This window comes from Porites lutea, chromosome 10 (assembly GCF_958299795.1).
Source record: "Porites lutea chromosome 10, jaPorLute2.1, whole genome shotgun sequence".
In the NCBI taxonomy this organism is placed as follows: domain Eukaryota; kingdom Metazoa; phylum Cnidaria; class Anthozoa; order Scleractinia; family Poritidae; genus Porites; species Porites lutea.
In genome coordinates, this window is record NC_133210.1 from 30,761,979 (window position 1) to 30,785,622 (window position 23,644).

Below are 23,644 nucleotides of genomic sequence, written 5' to 3' on the forward strand. Positions count from 1 at the left end.
CAATCAAATCGCTCTATTTCCGTTCGTTTATTGTTTCTGGTTCGTTCGCGCGTTTTCATTTCAAGGTCATGAGAAAATCGCTTTATCACCGAGGAAGTTAACGACACAACGCTAACATACAATTTTACCGAAGCTGGTATGTCACTGAGTGAAGCGACACACCGTGTCAGTGGTCTTCACCACATATTAAGCCTCACACGCTGATAGTAGCAATAGAGTACTAAAGTGTGACGTCATAAAAATGAAATTTGTGAAATTATGGGATTTGTCAGGACATTCTGAAAGAACAATGTCTAAGAGGCCTACTTGCCAAAAATGAGCATTTGGGGGCAAATTGTCTCTGAGATCGTAGCCCAGTTATGCTTACAAAACTCCATACAAACCCTTCTAAATTTTTTTTGGGTCGACCCAAAAAAAAATTAGAAGGGTTTGTATGGAGTTTTCCGAGTATAACTGGGCTACGATCTCAGAGACAATTTGCCGCGAAATGCTCATTTTTGGCAAGTAGGCCTCTTGGACATTGTTCTTTCAGAATGTCCTGACAAATCCCATAATTTCAGAAATTTCATTTTTATGACGTCATCACTTTAGTACTCTATGAAACATGTATACAATGGAGCGTCGATTAACGAAGGGCTAAGGGACTGACTGTTCGCTTCCAGGAGGTTTCGTTATTTCAAGGTTCTTTTTTATATATTTTACTATTACTGGGGAAAAGAAAATCGTTCGTTATATCGACGACTTCGTCATATAGAGGTTCGTTTTATCGAGGTTCCACTGTATTACATTTAGTGTCATACATTTCTGTCAAGGGTCATATTTAGCTTGACTCAGCTGAGCCACACCCACATAAGGCTCCCTTTTGGGGTGCACAAGTTTTCGTTGTTTTCAAGAACTTCAAACATGAAGTATTAAACTCCTGTTTTGTTAATTATCGCAGTCAAATTAAGTCTTTGCGGTTACTCTTGCGGCCCTATTTTATCGCTGGGTTAGGAAATATGAATCATAATCGTTAAATTCATTATTGCGGCTAATTATGTTATTACCATTGATGTTTATTATTCCATTGATCAGGTCCAAAAACCTTGTAACAATTAGACGCCTTTTTGCGTATGCTTCTTAGAATAAGTTCAGACGCGCCGGACGAATTTTGAAGATACTTAGGGGAACAAAAGCAAAGGGCTCTTTTTTCTCAACTGTAGGTACCCTGTGCATATTTGCTAACGCTTGCTTTACGAATTTAAACATAGGTTTCCTGTGTATATTACCATGTTTGGAATTCTATATGTGTCATCTTAAAGTCACTATCGTCACTCTAAAGCCGGCAATTAGCGGGTTTACGTTTCTTATTCGTCTTCTCTTTCCTTTTCAAACGAAAGTGGTCTCATTTTCATTTCCACAAACTTCAAAGACAGATTGTGTTTAAAGCGCGCCCATCCTACGCCATTATACGCCTTGGTGTTGCCCAAATACTGTCCATTCAAATTCGACATGTGACAATCATTGAACCACCATCCCCCGGTCAGATCATTTGAGCAGCTACCAGACTCCCATTTATCATTGTCTATATCCGTTGTACTAAACATCATGTTGTTATGGTAACTCAGAGAATCCCCGGAGGTACCGTTATAACCGCTGGCCGTTAACGTGTACCTCGACTTTTCGTCGCCAATCTTGAAATTTTCATAGCGAGCGAAAACTTTAACCCCATTCCAGTCTTGGAGATCAATGTGCAAGATCATCCTGTTGGCCGCGGTGATGCGATGAATTTTATCATTTCCAAGCCAGAAATTCCCCTTGAGGTCGCCAAAACCGCGTTTATAATCATCCCACGTGCGATGGAAACTGACAGACGCATCTTGACGTCTTTGAAACACGATCCAACCACCATTATCTGTTTCCAAATCACAGTATACCTTGAATTCTGTTCTTCGATCAGGGTTTATCGAATATACACCACTGGTTTGGAAGCCAGCGTAGTGGATATCGACGCAATCCTTGGCTTTGAGAAGAAATGAAATTAGCATTAAAAACTGAACCAAGAGGCCAGGACAAACGATGTCCGTATCCTGAGTCTCAGCAGGCGCTTAAAAGGGGAGACGTAATGAAATAATTATGCACTAACGCTCCCCGCCAGCCTCGTTCCCAGTTCTCGTTCTTTTAATCGTCCCCCTCTTGCTTCAAGCGATGAGTTGGGGAGGAGATTGGCTCAGCGCTCGATTTTACGTTAACGCGCCGTTAACGCGAGATAGGATCCGTTGAAACCCTTTAGCCAATCAAAGCTTCCATGGTTTCTAAACTATTCACAATGACCATGTTAGTTCTGAGGGCTTATTTTGACAAAACAGAAAACTTCTATGCGTTTCTTTGCGTAAAGGGTGGATACTAGTCATAAGCCATCTTACTGCAAGTCTACTTAAGTCATAAGATCAAAAAAAATTTCATCCACCAGAAATACTTAGACGGGGTAGCCTGAGTACTAGTACGTGCCTGCCTACTAAATAAATCACACTTACTTTGTGGCGGTTGAACACAGAGCTTTTGACATGAATCCGAACAACACTTCTTGTCACCAAAACAATCAGAGTCAAGCGTGCATTCGTCATCAGTCTCCCCCTCACATGAATCAACCGGGAGTGGAATGGGGCAAATGCCTCGCTTTAAGCCCTCTAAATATAGAAAAAAACTGTATAAACTGTTATGTTTAATTGTACAATTGAACCTATCTGTACATGTAACCAGTCTAGATTTAAAGTCAGATTATTATAGACAAAACCAACTCTTAAGCGACTAATTAACTTTCACAAACTACTAACAGTCGTTCTTCAAAGAAACGAAAACTTTCCGGGACACATTAGGAGCATATGGATCGGCTTGTTGGTTTGATGCAACTTTGACATGGAAAAAGAACCCTGTTTTGTTCACAACTGAGGTATTGAACGTGAGTAACAATGTTAAAAAAAAAAACTAACTTTAATACCCAGTTACTCATACATATAGGTGAAGTTTTACTTGAAATTGACCGACAGCAGACGTTAGTTATATTTTAACGTCTTAAGTTACATCGTATGCGACTGGCTCCTGTTAAGTAATATGCGAAGGGACTGCTGATAGCCCAGAACTCCTATTTTCTTAGAGAAGAAAGGCTCGGAACAGTAATCATTTTCCGGAAACGTTTTCGCTCTGCCACGCTTCATCTCCCACTTCTGGGCTTTCATCTTCACTGTATGTCGAGGATACGCACGACTACCCTAGCTTATGCGCGCGGGACTTGTCAGGCGTGGGTTTCTGGTTTCGGTCAAGTTCTATAGTGACTAGGTTTCGCTCCGCCCGTAGCTTCGGAACCCGACGCAGGTACTTCGCACTCAATAGCGGCACGCAGGAGCCCATGCCACGAGAGAAAATAAACATTGACAAGTAGGGTACCGCCGACTTGGAAGGTTCGAAAAAAAACCTGGAAAATTTCTGAGTATACTTACGCAAAACGTCCATAAGCTGTCTAGTCACAAACCAAAAACTGAAATATGCCACTCACTCTTTAAGACAATGAGATTCATGTCAGCGGTTATCTTGATGGCACCACCAACGCTACTTGCAGTACAGAAATATTTCCCAGCATCCTCAGGAACCAGCTGAGTGACGGTCAGGGTCCCATCTCCGCCCACAGTCGCCCTTCGCACAGGAAGCTCAGCGTACTCACGACTCCAAGTGATACGTAAGGTTTGGTCACCCTGTGCGCTGCAATTAACCTTCAGTATATCACCTGTCAGACAAGATAAACACGTGAATTTCTAAAGCTTTTGCCCTATTCATTCTTGCAGTATAATTAAGGAGACAACTCATGAACTTGAAATATTTTTGCGGATAAATCACTATAACTGTACACAAACTTAGAAGACATACTGAAATTTGGAAAGGATTGCATAAATTTAGTTTGTTTGTGGAAACATGCACGTCCCTTAAGTAAGGGTGGAGTAAGGACAAGAGTCTCACACTGCGCAGGTTCGATTTTTGGGGGGATTTTTTTCCCGGGAAAGAGGGTCACCCTCCCAGCCGAGTCAGCTTTAGAGATTGTTTATAGGGAAACGCAATGTCGACCCCTTTGCCTGAGATAACAGCGCTAGTTCATGCTCCGATTGTGACCAGCCAAAGTGTTTATTTGAAGAAAAGTCGGCCAAGCTAGGATGGTGACTCTACAATCGTAAAACGGTGATCCGGCTAGGTGGGTCACCCAACTTATTGTTTCTTGTGTTAACGGTTAAACATGTTTTGTAGGGAAATGTATATAAGTTGGCTCGCCCAGGATAGCAAGTGTAGCCGAGTAACCCTTCTTCGCTGGATGCACTTTCACTTAAGCGAAAATTTTCACCTGTGTTAACAGTGAGAATCTCTGGCGGTTTCACTGTGAAGCTTGGTACCGTGAGAACAACCAACTGCGTCATGACTCGGGCTCTGCCAATGGTATTCACAGCTTCACATACGTATATCCCAGAATCCCCAGTGGTAGTGTTGACAATGGTGAGATTGCCATCACTAGTGAAGCTGCGTCTTTCCGGGAAACTGGAGAAGACTCGAGACCACGTGACGGTTGGTAAGGGATAGCCAAAAGCAATGCACTTTGGGAAGAATGCGTCGTTTCCTTTCGTGACGTATATGACTGGTTGAGAGGGTCGTTTGATGCGAGGAGATACTGTGATCATGATAATATGGGATAAGTGACAAATTTACACTGTTAAAAACAGACCAAATAACATAATACTATCTTTTCGCTCTTATATTTCAATATTAAAATATTATTCTTAAGTTTTTAATATCAGATTACAAGAATAAATAGAGAAGGGCTGTACTAGACTTCAAATTGAGTCTGTCATCATCATTTGTTTCCATTAGTTATTGTTTTTACCTGTTTATTAGTATCCAGTGTTTTTCTAGATATTTAAATTTTACTGTAATCTTTTTAACGTCACTTCTGAAGATGTATGTTGATACATACGAAACGTCAAGTTTTTAAAATCTTGGTTTTTTACGACAAGCGTTGTTTCATCATGTTTGTTACCGCAGTTTGTTTTATTTTTACTGAAGTTGAAATGTTCGAAGAATAAGAGTGTTCGTACGATATATTGAAACTAATTAAATCGTTTGTTTGGTTTATTTCAATTTCAACATTCTCTCCTCTTCCATTCATCCTTCAGTGGTCTGCTCGGTGGATTCTTTGACTTCTTGCTCAATCAGGGGAGAAAATAGATCACTACATGCCTAAGTGGTAATTGAAACTTGAAACCATGCAAATAACGACGGTAGCATGGGTATATTTAACAATTATTCCTGGAGCCCGAATGGGCTCTGAGTCGGCCTAATGGGCTATTGACTCTGAGGCCATGAGGGCGAGAGGAATAATTGTTTTAGTAAAATCCAACTAGTTGGTCAAAATATCGAGAATATAAAAATTTATTTAGCTATTTAAAACTAGACTTTTGCTTTTCGCTACTAGTGGGCTACAACATATAGCCTAGTAGTAACTCAACCAATCAGAACGCAGCATTGATAATAAACCACTAGTTGGATTTTACTGATGTCAAATAGTAGCGTCTCCTTTCATTTTTCCGTTCCTCACGCCTACCTTTGACCATAAGATTCGTGAAACCATCCGCTTGTTCCCAGTTTGTCCGCGCTACACATTCATAACGTCCGCTGTCATTGTACTGAGCATGCGTGATAATCAGTGCGCCGTTCCGTCTTACTGAGTATTTCTGGCTATTCCCCAGCACTTTGCCATCTTTACGCCACGCTATGATGGGTTTTGGGTCACCTATGGCGATGATGAAGAAGACAAAAAGTACATTAAAATTAAAAACAAAAACAAACAAGCAGCATCAGGATAATAGCGGAAAAGCACCATTTTTGGTCATTTTGTAAGTAAGAGAAAAAAAATTATCATTATTCTCATCAACAGGTTTTATCTGAATGCATGGTCTCAGCTCAGGATTTGGTCAGTCTACTGACTCAAAAGAAAGAGATACAGACGCAAATGTTAGAACCACATTGTAAGCTATGAAAGTAGTACCAGCAGAAAGTGCAGCTAAGTTGCTCTCCTTTGAATAGTCAAACTTTAGGATTTCATCCACAGACTCGAAAGTTGAACCACCTTGTACAGCATAATAAACAGTACCACAGGAAAGTACTGCTCAGAAGCTTTCATTTGAATGGTCACACTTTAGGATTTCATCAACAGACTCAGAAGATAGAATCACTTTGTACAGATCATTACACAGCACCACAGGGAAGCAGTGACTGTACCTAAGCAGTTATTACAACTTATCGTAGCTTTTCCCTCCACTCTTATTAAGAACATCATTCAGTTTGTACCTACCAGAAGCCACACAATGGAATCTTGCAGTCTGATTCTCCTTCACAGTCAATATTGGCGGATATACCACGACCCGAGGGGATTGGGAACTTTGAATCCCCTGAGTTCCCTTTTCACCCTTTTGTCCTTTTACACCCGGAGCTCCATGGGCCCCGGTGACCCCGTTGTCCCCCTTGAGTCCTTTATCTCCTTTTTCTCCCTTTGAGCCCGGTTCGCCAGGAGGTCCGCGAAGGCATTTCTGAAAATTAATATTATCCCTGTTAGTAGCTAACCCTGGCAGAAATATTTTTGGAGGATGTGCCTAAATCATGCTTATTTTGGTTACAGTCGGGGAGAGTGAAACTAACTTTTGATTCTGTTGAAGAAATTTCCAAGTGTGACCTAAACATGGGAGAAAAAAGTGGAAAGTCACATATAGGATAGGTGTTCACGCTTTTTCACATGGCGCCAAGAAAAGCTGTCCGATATAGTGCCGGATGAACATAGCCTTATACTTATTCTTCTGTGTCTGGATCTCGGATGAAACACTCATTCTGGTGTTTACTCTCGTGACATTCTTGGTGTGTGGATATCAGACGAAACACTCCATCTCATGTTTGTTACATTAACTCTCGATGTTTGGATATCAGAAGAAACACTCCTTCTTGGAATTTTAAATTCTTTTCGGTGTTTGGATATCAGATAAAACACCCCTTTTCGTGTTTGTTGTATTACTTTTCAGTGTTTTGATATCAGATAAAAAAAAACTCTTTTCGTTTCATTACTTTTCGGTGTTTGGATATCAGATGAAAACACCCCTTCTCGTGTTTGTTATATTACTTTTCGGTATTTGGAAATCAGATGAAACACTCCTTCCCGTGTTTGTTATATTACATCTTGGTGTTTGGATATCAGATAAAACACCCCTTCTCGTGTTTGTTATATTACTTTTCAGTGTTTGGATATCAGATGAAACACTCATTCTCGTGTATGTTATATTACTTTTCGGTGTTTGGATATCAGATAAAACACCCCTTCTCGTTTTTGTTACATTACTTTTCGGTGTTTGGATATCAGATGAAACACTCATTCCCGTGTTTGTTATATTACATCTTGGTGTTTGGATATCAGGTAAAACACCCCTTCTCGTGTTTGTTATATTACTTTTCGGGTACCGGTGTTTGAATATCAGATGAAACAGCTTTCTCGGTGCTTGGATATCTCGTGTTTAATTTGTTACTTGTCTTTCTTACCGAGCCAAGAGCAGTCCTGCAGACTCGCGTATTCTCCTCTTTCATTTTCTTAAGGTTCTCCTTGATTTCCTCTCTTATTTCTCTCAGTTTTTTAGCTGCGTTAGCATCCATGTCCCTTCTGCTGCCGTTGATAACTGGAAATCCCGATTGAGAGCGACGTTCCCTACTGATGATCTCACTGGTTTGAAAATCGGACTCTGCTTAGAAAGAAAAGGCGACAAATAAAACTTTTGACGCGATGGCGCATTTAGCTGCCACCACCACCTGAATCGTTCTAGCCTCCCACGTAAACTTTCTCATTGGGCTTCGTCAATTTTTTAAGGAACGCGAGACAAAGCCCTAGGAACGTCTGCATAGGAAGGTACAATCCTTCTTGTTTTGTTCTGCAATTTTTGGTCTATTGTTGTTTAAATCGCCGTGAAAGAAAAACAGAAATCAACTTTAGTAGTTCTAGTCACCTTCCCAGCCAGCTGACGCCATAATGAAATAAGCCTGTACACAGACATTGTTTTATTTTTCTTTTCGTTCTTTTCAAGCGCGCTCACTTCGCTCGCGCGCGAAAACGAGCGTGGAGCGCTAGAAAGAAAAATAAACAACGTCTATTTTCTTCTTCCCCTACCACTACTCCCTTGCGCTGGCGGTCAATAAATCCCCGCGGTTTATATGTTATCACGCGCGCTCGAGGGACTTTGAAGAGAAAATAGAGGGTCTGTGAACAGGCTATAATGAAATAAGCTCTGTGTTTTACCTGACCCTCTGGAGCCCAGATGTTCCCAGCTATAAGATTGGCAAACCGCTTTTCCAAACGATTATGTTATTAGGGGCAAAAAACAAACAAAATTGCGGTGGTTCTCTCTTCTCTTTTGAGGATGAGAGGCCAATAATCCAAACCCCTTCCGGTGGCAAGTCCCTGTGCGAATTGTGGAAGTTTATCCCCTAGAAATGAAAGCCCCTCTTGTGACTTGAAAACGAAAAGCAGAACAAAACGATCATGAAATGAATGATCATGACAACTTTCTCGTTATTTGAATATGGCAAAAAATATATTTAGCTTTACTTTCTTACCTTGAAAATGCGGAGAATAATTCGCAGTTTGTTGAACGCACTGTTGCTGCACAGCATAAAGTTTTGCATCATGATCGGCGAGCTTTATTTCTACCCTCAAAAATCCACCCAAGCCAAACAGAAGAGTAACAGAAGATAAACAGAAACTAAAAGCATTGAGCGAGCAACCGAGTCCATGGGACGATTTGGATAACATATCTTTTAAAGTGGTTAACACACTAAATGCAATCGTCGACTAAACAACGCTCTCTTTGTCTGGAAAAAATGAAATTCCTAAAGCAAGCGTGAGAAGATTAATGTTATTAAAACAATGAGTGATTGGTAACATAAACTTCACGCAATGTGTCACGCAACAATCTTTTGAGTGTTGGGCTGAAAAGTTGCGTCTTTAAACCTCAATCCCGTCTGACAGAATCGCTCCGGATTCACGCAATCATTCCTCTCCGTTCGTGGGGTAAGAACGCGTGACGAACCCCTAAGAACGTTTGCGTGGGAGGCTACTTCAATACGTGATCCTCCGAACCCTAAAGAAAAGTCTGCGCGCGCTTTTAAGGAAGGAATATATTTTACACCGACTTCCATATACACGGCTATTTTGCTGTTTTTCTCAGACGAAAATCATTTCAGCTCTAGTTGAACTATTCGTAATATGAAACATGAAAAGGCTGGTATTTGGTTTTCACAGAACATGTTCATCTGGAACGGATACTATCGACAGAATCGAAGGCTTATAATTATATACTTCCTAGGAATCTGACCTTGTAAGTGAAAATTTGAGCTCCAATCCCAAAGTTGGTTTCCAGTTACGCTACCCTGGGTTCCAGAGGATATTTTTTTCTTATTAACGCGGCTTCAGTATCGATAAGAAAAAATATCCTCTGGAACCCAGGGTACAGTTACGCAAACACGTGCTCTAAAAGGCTGGTCCATTGTGACTTATTGGTCACAAGATACATTACTGGCATTCAATTTTTGGGATTTTTAACCCATTAAACGTTAAGATCAAAATTTGAATTCTCATTTGTTGTCCCTATTCATTTCCCCCAGAAGTAGTGGGGAGAAGTTGATAAAATATCAAGCAAATTCATCTTAGTTGACTTAGTTGAGTGATCATGTCTGCCATTCTCATGTCCACTCTGTTTCACAAAGCATTGATAATACAGGGAGAAATTTGATGCTGATCACTCTTAAGGCTTTAGCAAGGACTTTATTGGCTCTATAATTTTGGAAGCATGTATGATTTATTAAATTAACTACTCTCATGGTTGATTCTTTACATCTCCCTTTATTTCCTTTAAAGAAAAAGTAATCATGGTTATTTACACAAAAACCATCACGGGAACCATCAGCTGGGGTGAGTTGAACCTTGAAGAGCTAATTTCCTTGGGTCTGAGCCAACCACACCCCAGAGCATAACAGGAAGTTGTTTCCTCATTTCTATTTTTGGTCACAGTTTTATAAGTAATTTTATCCTCGCACACTAATCATAGTTACACTCAATTTCTTTAGCCTGAAGACTGTAGTAGTGCGTACAGTTTCAAAAATGAAGCAAGAAAAAACAGATTGCAAGGAAAAGAGCAGACGAACACCGCTCGATCGCTTGTGTTGTATGTCTGGGTTGTTGCTGTCCATCGCTTGTAGTGTCGCAATTATTCATGTCGAATTCAGGATTCAGGAGCAACAACGGCTGATATCACAAGCAACGACAACCTATGACCAGATGGAGACTGAAATACTGCGAAAACTTCAGCAGAATTACAAACGTTGGGGAGATCCCAGAGGCAAAACCTGGCAGAAAAACACGGGTAGGTTTAGCGGATCATGTTTACTGTAGGTAGTGTCGACCGATCTATTGGTCGATGTAGCGGTCGATAGTCGGTCGACACTCGGTCGATATAGCGAAGGGCGACGTTTGTTAATAGAAATTAAATCGCTTTTGAAGTTGCTTGAGTAGTTTAAAATATGTTTCTTTTATTTTCATTGATACTCGTTTAGGTCACAAAGAGAGCAATTTAAGGCAAAAGCGAAGTGTTTCATCGACCATTAGACAAGGTGGTCCCACAGTAACACCTTCTTATATACAACTGCTGATACGAGACGAGCTGAGACTTCTACAGAACCAAATCTGCGCTAAAGATCACGTGTTATGCCGTGCAGGACCGCGAGGAAAACCGGGCCGCCGAGGAAGACCCGGGAGCCCTGGGAAGCATGGCCCCCAGGGAATTCCAGGACCAACGGGAATAAAGGGAGATCTAGGAGTACAGGGGAATGTGGGACCACCCGGACCAAGAGGCCCTCGAGGAGAGAAGGGTCAGAAAGGCGAACAGGGAAAGTCAATTTCCGCTCCCTTTTTCATCGAAGCTCCTTCTGAAAAGACAGTCAAAGAAGGCCAAACAGCAATTTTGAAATGTACAGTTGACGGATATCCACAACCTAGGGTCACCTGGTCCAGAGAAAGAACGACTCTGCCTCTTGGGCGTTACGTGACTGGACCCAGTAACGCTCTGACCTTAAAAGATGTAAAACCAGAAGATACCGGAATCTACAGCTGTAGCGCAGAAAACCTCCTGGGAAGTGTTAACGCCTCAGCACAATTAACAGTGCAATGTAAGTTTTATCGCTCACGAAGTCTTTTGAAAGCTTATGCGAACTATTCGTGTCAAAAGATAACTTGCCAATTCTTGCCTTTATAATATCGGTGAATTTTAACATCAAGTAGGCACTAGAGTAATCAAAGCAAATCGTCTCTTCAAGACGTGGTAATTCTAAAGCATTCATCCTCATTGATTTGTTTTCTCTGGTTGTATTTCAACAGTTGCTCCGCGGTTATCAATGAGTTCCAGTCGAGTGATGGCTGAGGAGGGACAAAACATCAACATTGTCTGCAGTGCAACTGGTCAGCCTCAGCCTAATATCACGTGGTTTAAAGCGATCGGTGATTTACCTGTCGGAGCTGTGGTTAGTTCTACAGCACTGAAAATCAACAACGTGAAAAAAGAGGACGGGGGAACCTATGTGTGCAGAGCAAAGAATATTCTTGGAAATGTTCAGGGTACAGCTCAATTGATGGTTTTCTCTCGTCTGCGATTTAAAGTTCGTCCACCGATGGCAACTACTCCTAAGCTGGGGTATCCTGTGCGTTTTCCCTGTGTAACCGAGAGCGACTTGAGCACTACAGTCACGTGGTTAAAGGATGGAAATCCATCACTGCCCGTTGATTCTAACATTCTCAGAAACAACACACTGGTTATTCCCAACGTCACAAATGCACACGTCGGATCATATACTTGTAGAGCAAGCAATGCTTTGTCAACAATCGAAGCAAGCGTTGAAATAAAGACTACGACTTTTTCTTCCTGTTCAGTGGTACGGAAGTACGCCAACGGCTCCAGCGGAAGTTACGTCATTGACCCAGATGGGAACGGAGGACTGGCACCGTTTACCGTGTATTGTGACATGAGCGACAAAAATGGAGTTGGCGTGACAGTTATAAGTCATGACAGTGAGAGCAGAACACTAGTGGACGGATATGGTGGAGTTGGTGAATACTCACGCAATATTCATTACTCAGGAGCAAGTTTTTCGCAGCTGGCAAAACTTACTGACGTGTCTACTACCTGTGAGCAGTTCATTAAATATGAATGTTATCATTCTCTCCTACTCGACAACCCACATGGCTGGTGGGTGTCACGTAGCTCTTCCAAAATGACATATTGGGGAGGAGCCTCGCCAAGAAGCAACAACTGCGCATGCGGAATGACCAATTCATGTGCAGACTCCAGTAAAAGGTGTAACTGTGATAAGAATGATGCAGTGTGGCGTGAGGACAGCGGTCTTCTCACGGACAAGACACAACTGCCAGTCAAACAGCTCAGGTTTGGAGACACAACAGAATACGATGGTCATGATGAGAAAGGCTACCACACTCTGGGGAAACTTAGATGTTACGGAATAGCAAGTGAATAGCTAGTTTCATAACTTTGGATTCGGGATATTTTGTCGTTAGAGAATGTGACGTACCCGCAACTTCTCCAGTTTTGCTGTTAGATTTACCCGTATATAAACACATCCGCAACTAGGCGTGTAAATAAACTTACATTAATAAACTAAGCTATAAACAAATCTTTTGATTTTCTCGAAACAAATAGCATTATGTTAAGGTTTTTAACTGACGACAGATTCTTACCATAGTGCTTTGACTGGAAAAGTGATTTTGCTACTTTGAATAGAGAGGTGGTTGGACTGTATAGAAATCGCTAAGTAGCAGGATACTTTTAATTTAAATCCCATCGCTGACTTTTTTCAGTTTCACCCCTCAAAGTAATATGGAGTAGTCGAAAATTAGGCTGTGTACAGACCCCCCTCCCCTCAGGATTTTTCCTGAGGGGAGGGGGAGTCTGTACACAGGCTATCAAAAATGACTTGAACAATAAATTGTTGCCTTTCTAATATTGTATACTTATAGTAATTAAACAATGCAAGTTTTTATCTAAAGAAGCTGTTTTCTGTATTTTGGATGAAGTTACTAAATGCCCAACTTGTCACCAAAAAATGGCACCCCTGGTGAAATACTGGAACGTATGGCTACGATTTTTATGCAAAGAGTATACATGGAACCACGATATAACGAACCGCCCTACATAACGAACGGACGAATGATATTCCGCGCCTCAGTAATAGTAAAATATATGCCCCGGAAAAGACCCTCGATATAACGAAACCTCATTATAGCGAAGATATTTTTCCAGTCCCTTGGCCCTTCTTTACATCGAGCTTCCACTGTATTAATAAAATTAATAAAGCGATTCCAATGAGGTGCTTTTCTAGACGACGTATATTAAAAGGTACATTAAAAGTTTTAAGGACGATAGAGGCCTCAGGGTACCAGAACCCATTAGTCCGCTAATGGGATCAGAGGCACCTTGTTGTGGCGGTGGATTATCTTGTATTTGTCTACTAAATATTCACCTCAAATTTTTTAAATTTTTTAACTCTGACCCGATCCAATATTTTCAAATTTCCAAAATTTTCTACCTCCCCTACCAGAAATTTCCGGGATTTCGGATTCCCTTACATGGTGCGATACTGGACGATACAAGATCCTTCAACACTCAGTGAATATGGGCCTAGTACAGCTGGTGAAATCGAGCGTCCGAAAACGGCGGTAGTGGAGCGAGCGCGAGCAAAAAGCCTGCAAGATGGCTGATCCATGACCTAGTAGTAAACCTTAAAAGTCGTTTGAAATTCAATTCAAAGCGTCCTCAGATCCCACGTGGCTGAATAATCTGCAGATAATGTTAACTAAGACGTTCAACTTTTATGGCAACTTTTATTTCCTGTCGACATCTGCTCTACTACGAAAAAGTGTATCAACTCCGTTTAAAAAAATTCGCATCTCTCAAACGGCCAACATAAAGCAGTAAAAATTTCACACGTAATAGAACATGATGTTTTTCTTGAACGGAAATTTTCAAACTAAAATCCTGATTTACTAAGACTCAACAAATAATAAACAATGTTTTTATACATATGCCTTCTGACAATATGACCTTTGACAACATAAACTTGACGATTAATCTCGCAGTTATTACAGCTGATCAACGAAGAGCGGTTTACATTGGGTCTGAGCCAGCCACACCCTCAAAACATAACAGGAAGTTGTCCCTTCATTATCATCATTATCATCTCATTTCTCCCCCATGAATGGTTACAGTTTTCTCAACAATTTAATCTCGCACATAACCGATATAGTAGCACTTAATTGCTAAAGCCTTGACTCTAGTAGCGAGTAGAGAGCAAACCGCAATGAAACAAGGAAAAACAGATCGTCAAGAAACGACCGCACGAACATCGCTCGATCGTTTGTGTTGTTCGTCTGGGTTGTTGCTATCCATCGCGTGCTGTGTCGCACTAATTCATGTGGAATTCAGGATTCAGGAGCAACAAAGGTTGATTTCACAAACAACGACAGTCTGTGATAAGATGGAGACTGAAATACTGAGAAAAGTGCAACAGAATTTTAAACAGTGGGGAGGAGTGGCAGGCGAGAAAACACAGGAAAACAAAGGTAGGCTAGGATGTGTTGTTTCATGGCAGGCAATGAATTTGAGCCCTATATAAAACCGGTTTTGTGACAAAAAAATCGACTACAACAAAAGGTGAATCTATTCCTTCTCTGTAATCAAAAGAGGAAAGTTTCCCACGACCCTTGAGTGCGATATTTTCCATGCGACCATTGTCACATTACAGGTTTAGTCTCGAGTTTACTTTCTAGGCCCACTTAGTACTATAATTTTTGTTTTCCTGATTATACTTGTTCAGGTCACAAAGAGAGCGATTTAAGACGAAAGAGAAGTGCAAGCTCATCACCGAGCAGGCAAGTTAGTCCCACAGTAACACCCTCCTATGTACAACTGCTGATACGAGACGAGCTGAGACTTCTACAGAACCAAATCTGCGCTAAAGATCACGTGCTATGCCGTGCAGGGCCGAGAGGAAAACCGGGCCGTCGGGGAAGACGGGGAAGCCCTGGGAAGCATGGCCCCCAGGGAATTCCAGGACCATTGGGAATAAAGGGAGATTCGGGAGTACAGGGGGATGTGGGACCTCCCGGACCAAGAGGCCCTCGAGGAGAGAAGGGTCAGAAAGGCGAACAGGGAAAGTCAATTTCCGCTCCCTTTTTCATCGAAGCTGCTGCTGAGAAAACAGTCAAAGAAGGCCAAACGGCAGTTTTGAAGTGTGAAGCAGACGGATATCCACCACCGAGGGTCACATGGTCAAGGAAAAGATTGCCACTTCCGGCTGGGCGTCACGTGACGGGACCCAGTAAGGCTCTTATTTTAAAGAATCTCGAACCAGAAGATACCGGAATTTACAGCTGCAGTGCAGAAAACCTTTTGGGAAGTGTCAACGCTTCGGTACAATTAACAGTGCAGTGTGAGTTTCATGAAGTCTCGTCTTTTGACATCTTATGGCGTCAAAATATACATCATCTTTTATTGTCACCGTAAATTCAAAACAAGGGTGCATTAATAAAAAAATTTATCATAATAATGATAATAATAGATAACAGAATCAAATTTTCTCTTTTATGGTGGTCAATTCTAAAGTATTTATCTTTATTTATTGTTTTATCTGATTGTATTTCAACAGTTGCTCCGCGGTTATCAAAGAGTTCCAGTCGAGTGATGGCTGAGGAGGGGCAAAACATCAGCATTACCTGCAGTGCTACTGGTCAGCCGCAGCCCAATATCACGTGGTTGAAATCGATCGGTGATTTACCTGTAGAAGCTGTGGTTAGCACTACAGAACTGAAAGTCAACAATGTACAAAAACAGGACGGGGGTGTCTACATATGCAAAGCAGAAAATATTCTGGGAAAGGCGGAAGAAACTGTGCAAGCTGTAATATTTTCAGCACTGCAGTTTTCAGTTCGCTCTCCCAAGCAGATTACTCCAATTCTTGGGTCGCCTGTGCGACTTCCATGTGTAGCCAAAAGTGACCTGAGCCCTACAGTCACGTGGTTATTCCATGGTAAGCCATCACTTCCGACTGATTCTAATATTCTACAAAACAACACGCTGGTTATTCCCAGTGTGAAAAATTCACACGCTGGATCGTATACTTGTAGAGCAAGCAATGCTCTGTCAACAATCGAGGCACGTGTGGAAATAAAGACTCCTTTTACTCCTTTATCATGTTCTGTGATACGTAAATACGTAAGCAACTCGAGCGGAAGTTACGTCATTGACCCAGATGGCGAAGGAGGACTGGCACCGTTTACTGTGTATTGTGACATGAGTGACAAAAATGGAGTTGGCGTGACAGTTATAAGTCACGACAGTGAAAGCAGAATACTTGTGGACGGATATGAAGACAGAGGTTCATACTCACGAAGTATTCATTACTCAGGAGCAAGTTTGTCTCAGTTGGCGAGCCTTACCGACGCCTCTTCGCACTGTGAACAGTTTATCAAATATGAATGCTATGGTTCTCTGATATTGCGCGAGTCTTATGGTTGGTGGGTGTCACGTGAATCTAAGAAGATGACGTATTGGGGAGGAGCCTCGCCTGGAAGTAACAAGTGCGCATGCGGAATGACCAACTCATGTGCAGACTCAAGTCAACAGTGCAACTGCAGTATGAATGACGCAGTGTGGCGTGAAGACAGCGGTCTCCTTACTGATAAAACACAACTGCCAGTCAAACAGCTCAGGTTTGGAGATACAGGCGTTAACGGGGCCAAAGGGGTAAAAGATGAGGAGGGTTACCACATTCTCGGAAAACTGAAGTGTTACGGGATAGCAAATTAGTAGTTAATTTTATGATGGCAACCGGAATATACGCCGGTCAGAAAATGTAAAGTACCTGCCACTTTTCCAGTTTGCTGTTAGATTTAGCTCCACCAAGCATTTTCATATCCATATCTAGTGGTGCAAAATTAACTTACGATGACCTTAAAGTTTTTTTCACTATACAAAAATACAGTGAAAGCTGTATTAAAAGGACTCTATGTTAAACGAACATGAGAATCAGCGTCCCACACTGAAACAGATAATTCACTGTAAAACTAGCGAGGGTTCCGTAAGTGTTCCTCACTCTTGTTCGGTCATCATGGCAACAAAAAAAGGAATTAGCTTCCTTTAGAGAATGAATTGTGTTTTCGACGTTCAAAGGCTGTTGTGTTGAGTGAGTTATCTTCATGAGAATTCTTGCGGTACTGCCATTTCAAACAAACGCATACTGAATTCGTATTTTAGCGCTTCTTACGGGACCGCGACCCTGCACGTTTCCTTGATAACAACAAACTAGCAGGTTTGATGTGGTTAGTGAATATTAAAAGTTAATTAAACTATATTATGATTTAAAATCCAGGGCCCAGTTGTTCGAAGGCCGATTAGCGCTTAACCCGGGGTTAAATTTAATCCGGGTTTCTTTTTCTTGTGTTCAAAAGCATTTAAGCTTTTAAGCATTTAAGCTTAAGCATTTAAGCTTTCAAATCTGAATTCAAATCTCGCACTAACCCTGGGTTATCTTAACCCAGCTTTGAACAACTCGGCCCAGCTGTAGAATATGCTTCAACCGACTTTATTATAGTACATACAAAAGTGTTATTAAAATCATTTTAATGTACAACTTTAAGTTTAACTTTTTCCCCCAGTTTGTGTGATTGTCGCATCCTTGGCTGCGATAGTCTTTTTTTAACTGCGATAATCTCTCCACCATTACCATGACAGTGAACATCACAGTCAACATCGCAATTCATCTTTATTATGCTCAGCATCGACAACATCATATTCGCCGCCACCAACTTTACTATCACTGTCTTCTGTTCTCGTCATCATCATCATCATCATCATCATCATCATCATCATCATCATCATCATCATCATCATCGTCGTTGCTGTCGCCCTACTCGTCATCATTAAAACTTAATATCATTATCATCTTTATTACCGCCCCCATCATCTTAGTCATCGTCGTCACCTCCCTCACCATAATCATTATCTTATTATCATCGTCCTCAAAATCACTGCCATAGTCACAATAAGCGTCGACGTTACCATATCAACCATCACCAATAAATTCAGCATCACTTACATACGTCAACGCTCTTCATGCATCATCAGTCTTTAATTATAATTATCATCATCACAATCGTCCTTATCATCATCGTCACCATTGTCATTAACACTCATCATCATCGTCATCTCCATTACCGTCACCATCACCACCACCAAACAGTATGACTTTGCATGTACGTCCGAGGGATTATAAACTCAGCTATAAACAAATCTTTTGATTTTCTCGAAACAAATAGCAAGGTGAAGGTTTTTGACTGACCACAGTAAGCGACGAGCCCACATACCGAGATTTGGTGGTCGCTTACGAGAGATTCTTTCTATGGTGCTTTGACTGGAAAAGTGATTTTGTTACTTTGAATCGAGAGGTGGTTCAACTGCATAGAAATTGCTAAGTAGCAGGATACTTTTGATTCATATCCCATACAGTTCCCATCGCTGACTTTTTTTAGTTTCACCCCTCAAAGTAATATGCAGTAGTCAAAAATTAGCCTGTGTACAAACCCCCTTCCCTAAAGATTTTTCCTGAGGGGAGGGAGAGTCGTGACACAAGCTGTAAAATATGACTTGAACCATTGTTGCCTTTCTAATATTGTATTCTTATAGTAATTAAACAATACAAGTTTGTATCTAAATAAGCTGTTTTCTGTATTTTGGATGCAGTTACTAAATGCCCAACATGTCACTAAAAAATGGCACCCCTGGTGAAATACTGGAACGTATAGCTACGATTTTTATGCAAAGTGTATAACCTCGTTATAGCAAACATATTTTTCCGGTCCCTCGGCCCTTCTTTACAGCGAGGTTCCACTGTATTAATGAAATTAACAAAGCGATTTAATATTTAACAAACCCCCAATCCAATATTTTCAAATTTCAAAAAATTTTAATGTCTCCCCTCCTCCCTAATTTTTCTACATTTAAAGCATTCGAAAAATTATCCAAAAATTATTGAATCAAGGACTCCAAACTAATTGTGCCATGTTTTGATTCAATAAAATCTTAAGAAAAAGGGCGGAAATAAACGAGAAACAATGCTTTAACCAGACTCTCTCCTTGAAAGCACCTGTCTATCTATAACCTCTCCGTAATAGTTCCATATAATTAGCCCTTTGCAGCTAGCCATTCACGTAGTACAAAACCGCCATGCTGAAGAGTAAAAGTCGCACTGGGACAAGACAAACAAAAAACATACATAATTTTAAATGGTAACTTTCTTTGTTTTTCTTGTCCCAGTGCGACTTTTGCTCTCCAGCACGGCGGTTTTGTACCACGTGAATGGCTAGCTGCAAAGGGCCTATACGGACAATCAATCTGAGTGATTTTCTTTGGTGGTTGCTCAATATTGCTGGTCTACACAAAGCACTGTTTACTCTTTTCCGCCTACAATTTGCTGCTGATTGTCCTAGTGGTTTCCTCGTTGTTTAAAGTAGTCACTGGTCACCCCATATAAATGAATCTAAAACCGTTTTGGATTGTCGATTCCGCGCCGTGGATTCCGGATCCCATTCTTTGTCAGTGGAACTTGGATTCTGGATTGCAATCGTTAGTGGGATTCCAGATTCCCCGAGCTGTATTCCTGTTTCCAAAGCGTGGGATTCCGGATTCCACAAACAAATTTTCCCGTATTCCGGATACGGATTCCTCAAGCAGAAATTTCCAGGGATTTCGGATTTCCTTACATGGTGCGATACTGGACAACTTCTCTTTCAAGTTCCTTCAACACTCAGTGAATATGGGCCTAGTACAGCTGGTGAAATCGTGCGTCCGAAAACGGCGCTAGTGGAGAGAGCGCGAGTAAAAACCTGCGGGATGGTTGATCTATGACGTAGTAGTAAACCTTAAAAGTCCTTTGAAATTCAATTCAAAGCGTCCTCAGATCCCACGTGGCTAAAAAATCTACAGATAATGCCAACTAAGACGTTCAACTTTTATGGCAACTTTTACAACCTGTTGACATCTGCTCTACTACGAAAAAGTGTATCAACTCCGTTTAAAAAAATTCGCATCTCTCAAACGGCCAACATAGGGCAGTAAAAATTTTACACGTAATAGAACACGATGTTTTTTTTGAAAGGAAACTTTCAAACTGAAATTTTGATTTACTTAGACTCAACAAATAATAAACAATTTTTTATATATGCCTTCTGACAATATGACCTTTGACAACGTAAACTTGACGATTAATCTCGCAGTTACCGTATTTATTCGATTAACCGCTCTGGGCGCTTATTAAATTTTCGGACCATGAGAGTTGGCGCTTATTCGAGGTGGGCGCTAATTCGAGGCTGGGCGCTTATTAAATTTTCACCATTTTCAGCAAGTGAAGTATGTTTATTTTGCAACAAAACAATTAATGCTAATAACAAAACGCGAAGAAGTAACAAAGCAAGGTTTCTGTAAAATACTCTGAAGAAAACTCCGTCCTTGGGGAAGTCTCTTATTAGAATTTATTCACTCAAGTGGGTGGGGTGAGGGTGAGCGCTTATTTGAGTTTGATTGGGAGGAGGAGTGGGTGGGCGCTTATTCGAGGCTGGGCGCTTATTAACTTTTTCTGCCTTTAGGAAGGGCGCTTATTCGAGATGGGCGCTTATTCGAATAAATACGGTATTACAGCCGATCCACGAAAAGCGGTTTACATTGGGTCTGAGCCAACCACTCATTATCATCTGTAGTGTCTCATTTCTCTCCTCTGGATGGTTACAGTTTTCTCAGCAATTCAATCTCGCACATAACCGATACAGTGGCACTTAATTGCTAAAGCCTTGACTTTAGTAGCGAGTAGAGAGCAAACTGCAATGAAACAAGGAAAAACAGATCTTCAAGAAATGAGCGGACGGAGATCGCTTGATCGTTTCTATTGTACGTCTGGGTTGTTGCTGTCCATCGCGTGCTGTGTCGCACTAATTCATGTGGAATTCAGGATTCAGGAGCAACAAAGGTTGATTTCACAAACAACGACAGTCTGTGATAAGATGGAGACTGAAATACTGCGAAAAGTACAACAGAATTTTAAACAGTGGGGAGGAATGGCAGAGATATTTGTGGTTAGTTCTACAGCATTGAAAATCAACAACGTGAAAAAAGAGGACGGGGGAACCTATGTGTGCAGAGCAAAGAAAATTCTTGGAAATGTTCAGGGTACAGCTCAATTGGTGGTTTTCTCTCGTCTGCGATTTAAAGTTCGTCCACCGATGGAAACTACTCCTAAGCTTGGGTACCCTGTGCGTTTACCATGTGTAGCCGAAAGTAAGCTGAGCACCACAGTAACATGGTTAAAGGATGGCAATCCATCTCTTCCGGTTGATTTTAACATTTTACGGAACAACACACTGGTTATAGATAACGTGAAAAATTCACACGTTGGATCATACACTTGCAGAGCAAGCAACACTTCGTCAACAATCGAAGCTAGCGTTGAAATAAAGACTCCAACTGTTTCTTCCTGTTCTGTGGCACGGAAGTACATCAGTGGCTCTAGCGGAAGTTACGTCATTGACCCAGATGGTAACGGGGGACTGGCACCGTTTACTGTGTATTGTGACATGAGCGACAAAAATGGAGTTGGCGTGACAGTTATAAGTCACGACAGTGAGAGCAGAACACTAGTGGACGGACTTGAGGAAGCGGGATCATACACACGCAATATTCATTATTCGGGAGCAAGTTTTCCTCAGCTGGCGAGCCTTACTGACGTGTCTAAAAACTGTATACAGTTCATCAAATATGAATGCTATGGCTCTGTCCTGCTTTCCGGCCCATATGGCTGGTGGGTATCTCGCCTCAATCTGATACCGTTAACATACTGGCATGAAGTGAAAGATTTAATTTTCTATTTCAAGTGTCGCGCTGGCTACTACACCTTACCCATAAAGGATTATGTCAAGCCTAAAGGCATTCGTCTCACTCGCCACAGCTCTGATCAAGACGTACTAATTCCCGAATGCCGCACAAAGCTCTTTCAATTTAGTTACTTTAATCGTATTGCTTAACTCTGGAATACGTTACCTGTATCCACTCGTACTCTTAGTTCTCTTAATCAGTTTAAATCTCACGTACTCCAACGCTATTCGGCTGCTTTTAGCACAACTATGACGTCACTAACTTAAACACCTGGAAGTCGATCTGCTGCAAATGCAGTAGGTCAAGTAATCTTCTATTAGCTGGTAACTGCTGCTACTAAGACTTTCTATCGGCTGTTGGAGGGATTCATTCTTATCATTTTTATAAATGGGATTTTTATACTTTTTATAATGTTTAATGTTTACATAGTTAGTATTTGTGTATTTTCCGTAAGGGCACACTTAATTTGGAGCCTCGCTCTGTTGTGTGTGCCGCACCTCCGTCCTTCGTTTTTGTGTCTTGTTCTAATGTATTTTTTTCCCTAGTCTTTTTAGCATTGTAATCATGGTGAAAGCGATTAAATAAATAAATAAACTGCTGCAGTTTCTTCAGTGATGTCCAAACTCAACTGAACTACGGCTAAAACGTGCTTCCACTTATACGAGAATATAAAAAAACAGAAACAGAACGTCAGGATTTCCTTAGGTTAATCCCACTAACTTAAAGGTCAATTAACTGATTAAAACAATCTACCGAAAAGAAAAACCACGAAAAGCTAATATCCGCTACGGCATTTAGGCAATAATATGTGGGTTTGCGGGCACACGTACAATCATTCCTACGCGATACACAAGCTTGCTAAGGGACGGACCATTAGAAAACTTATGGGGGGGGGGAGGGGGGCAGGCGAAGTACAATAAAAAAATTCGCGCAAGGGAAAATTAAATGAAAAAAATTCTTGCACGCCGATTAACCCTAAAAAATATTCATACTATGGCCTAAAAAAAATTCATACAAGGAATTTGATAACGAAAAAACAATTCCTGCGGCTCGAAAATTCCCCTCCCCCCCCCAAAAAAAAACTTTTCTAATGGTCCGTCCCTGAATCAAACCGGAAAATTCCTGAACGCAAAAATATTGGGAGCAAAATAATAAAAAAAAGTAATACATTTCTTAATATAACGAAAATTAGTGAAATTATAGGTCTAGTGACCCTGTCACATATGGTACGATACTGGACAACTTCTCTTTCAAGTTCCTACAACAGTCAGTGAATATGGGCCTGGTACGGCTGGTGAAATCGTCCGAAAACGGTGGTAGTGGAGCGAGTAAAAAAACCTGCGGGGATGGTTGATCTATGACGTAGTAGTAAACCTTAAGTCCTTTGAAATTCACCACGTGGCTCAAAAATCTGGAGATAATGCCAACTAAGACGTTCAACATTTATGGCAACTTTTATAACCTGTCGACATCTGGAGATTTCCCTTGCTCTACTACGAAAAAGTGTATCAACTGTACTTAAAAAATTCGCATCTCTCAAACTGCCGACTTAAGGT

General features: G+C 41.1%; 2 protein-coding genes across 3 annotated transcripts; one reads left to right on the top strand and one right to left on the bottom strand.

Moving 5' to 3' along the window:
• Nucleotides 1-1,124: 1,124 nt before the first annotated feature.
• Nucleotides 1,125-8,908, bottom strand: LOC140951133 (uncharacterized). Of its 2 annotated transcripts, none has more exons than XM_073400346.1 (8): nucleotides 8,665-8,908; nucleotides 7,600-7,799; nucleotides 6,371-6,605; nucleotides 5,621-5,809; nucleotides 4,370-4,690; nucleotides 3,536-3,763; nucleotides 2,517-2,669; nucleotides 1,125-2,002 (listed from the first exon to the last, which is right to left on the bottom strand). In XM_073400346.1, exons 1-8 carry the CDS (start codon nucleotides 8,858-8,860, stop codon nucleotides 1,347-1,349), a joined length of 2,178 nt encoding a protein of 725 aa, XP_073256447.1. In that variant the 5' UTR covers nucleotides 8,861-8,908; the 3' UTR covers nucleotides 1,125-1,346. The 2 variants fall into 2 exon arrangements, with proteins under 2 accessions (XP_073256447.1, XP_073256448.1); XM_073400347.1 differs by having other exon boundaries at nucleotides 1,126-2,002; nucleotides 7,600-7,796.
• A 1,259-nt stretch (nucleotides 8,909-10,167) lies between these two features.
• Nucleotides 10,168-17,273, top strand: LOC140949752 (hemicentin-2-like). Its single transcript, XM_073398891.1, has 6 exons — nucleotides 10,168-10,469; nucleotides 10,660-11,271; nucleotides 11,480-12,618; nucleotides 14,419-14,731; nucleotides 14,986-15,600; nucleotides 15,817-17,273. Exons 1-6 carry the CDS (start codon nucleotides 10,208-10,210, stop codon nucleotides 16,974-16,976), a joined length of 4,101 nt encoding a protein of 1,366 aa, XP_073254992.1. The 5' UTR covers nucleotides 10,168-10,207; the 3' UTR covers nucleotides 16,977-17,273.
• The last annotated feature ends 6,371 nt before the right edge of the window (nucleotides 17,274-23,644 follow it).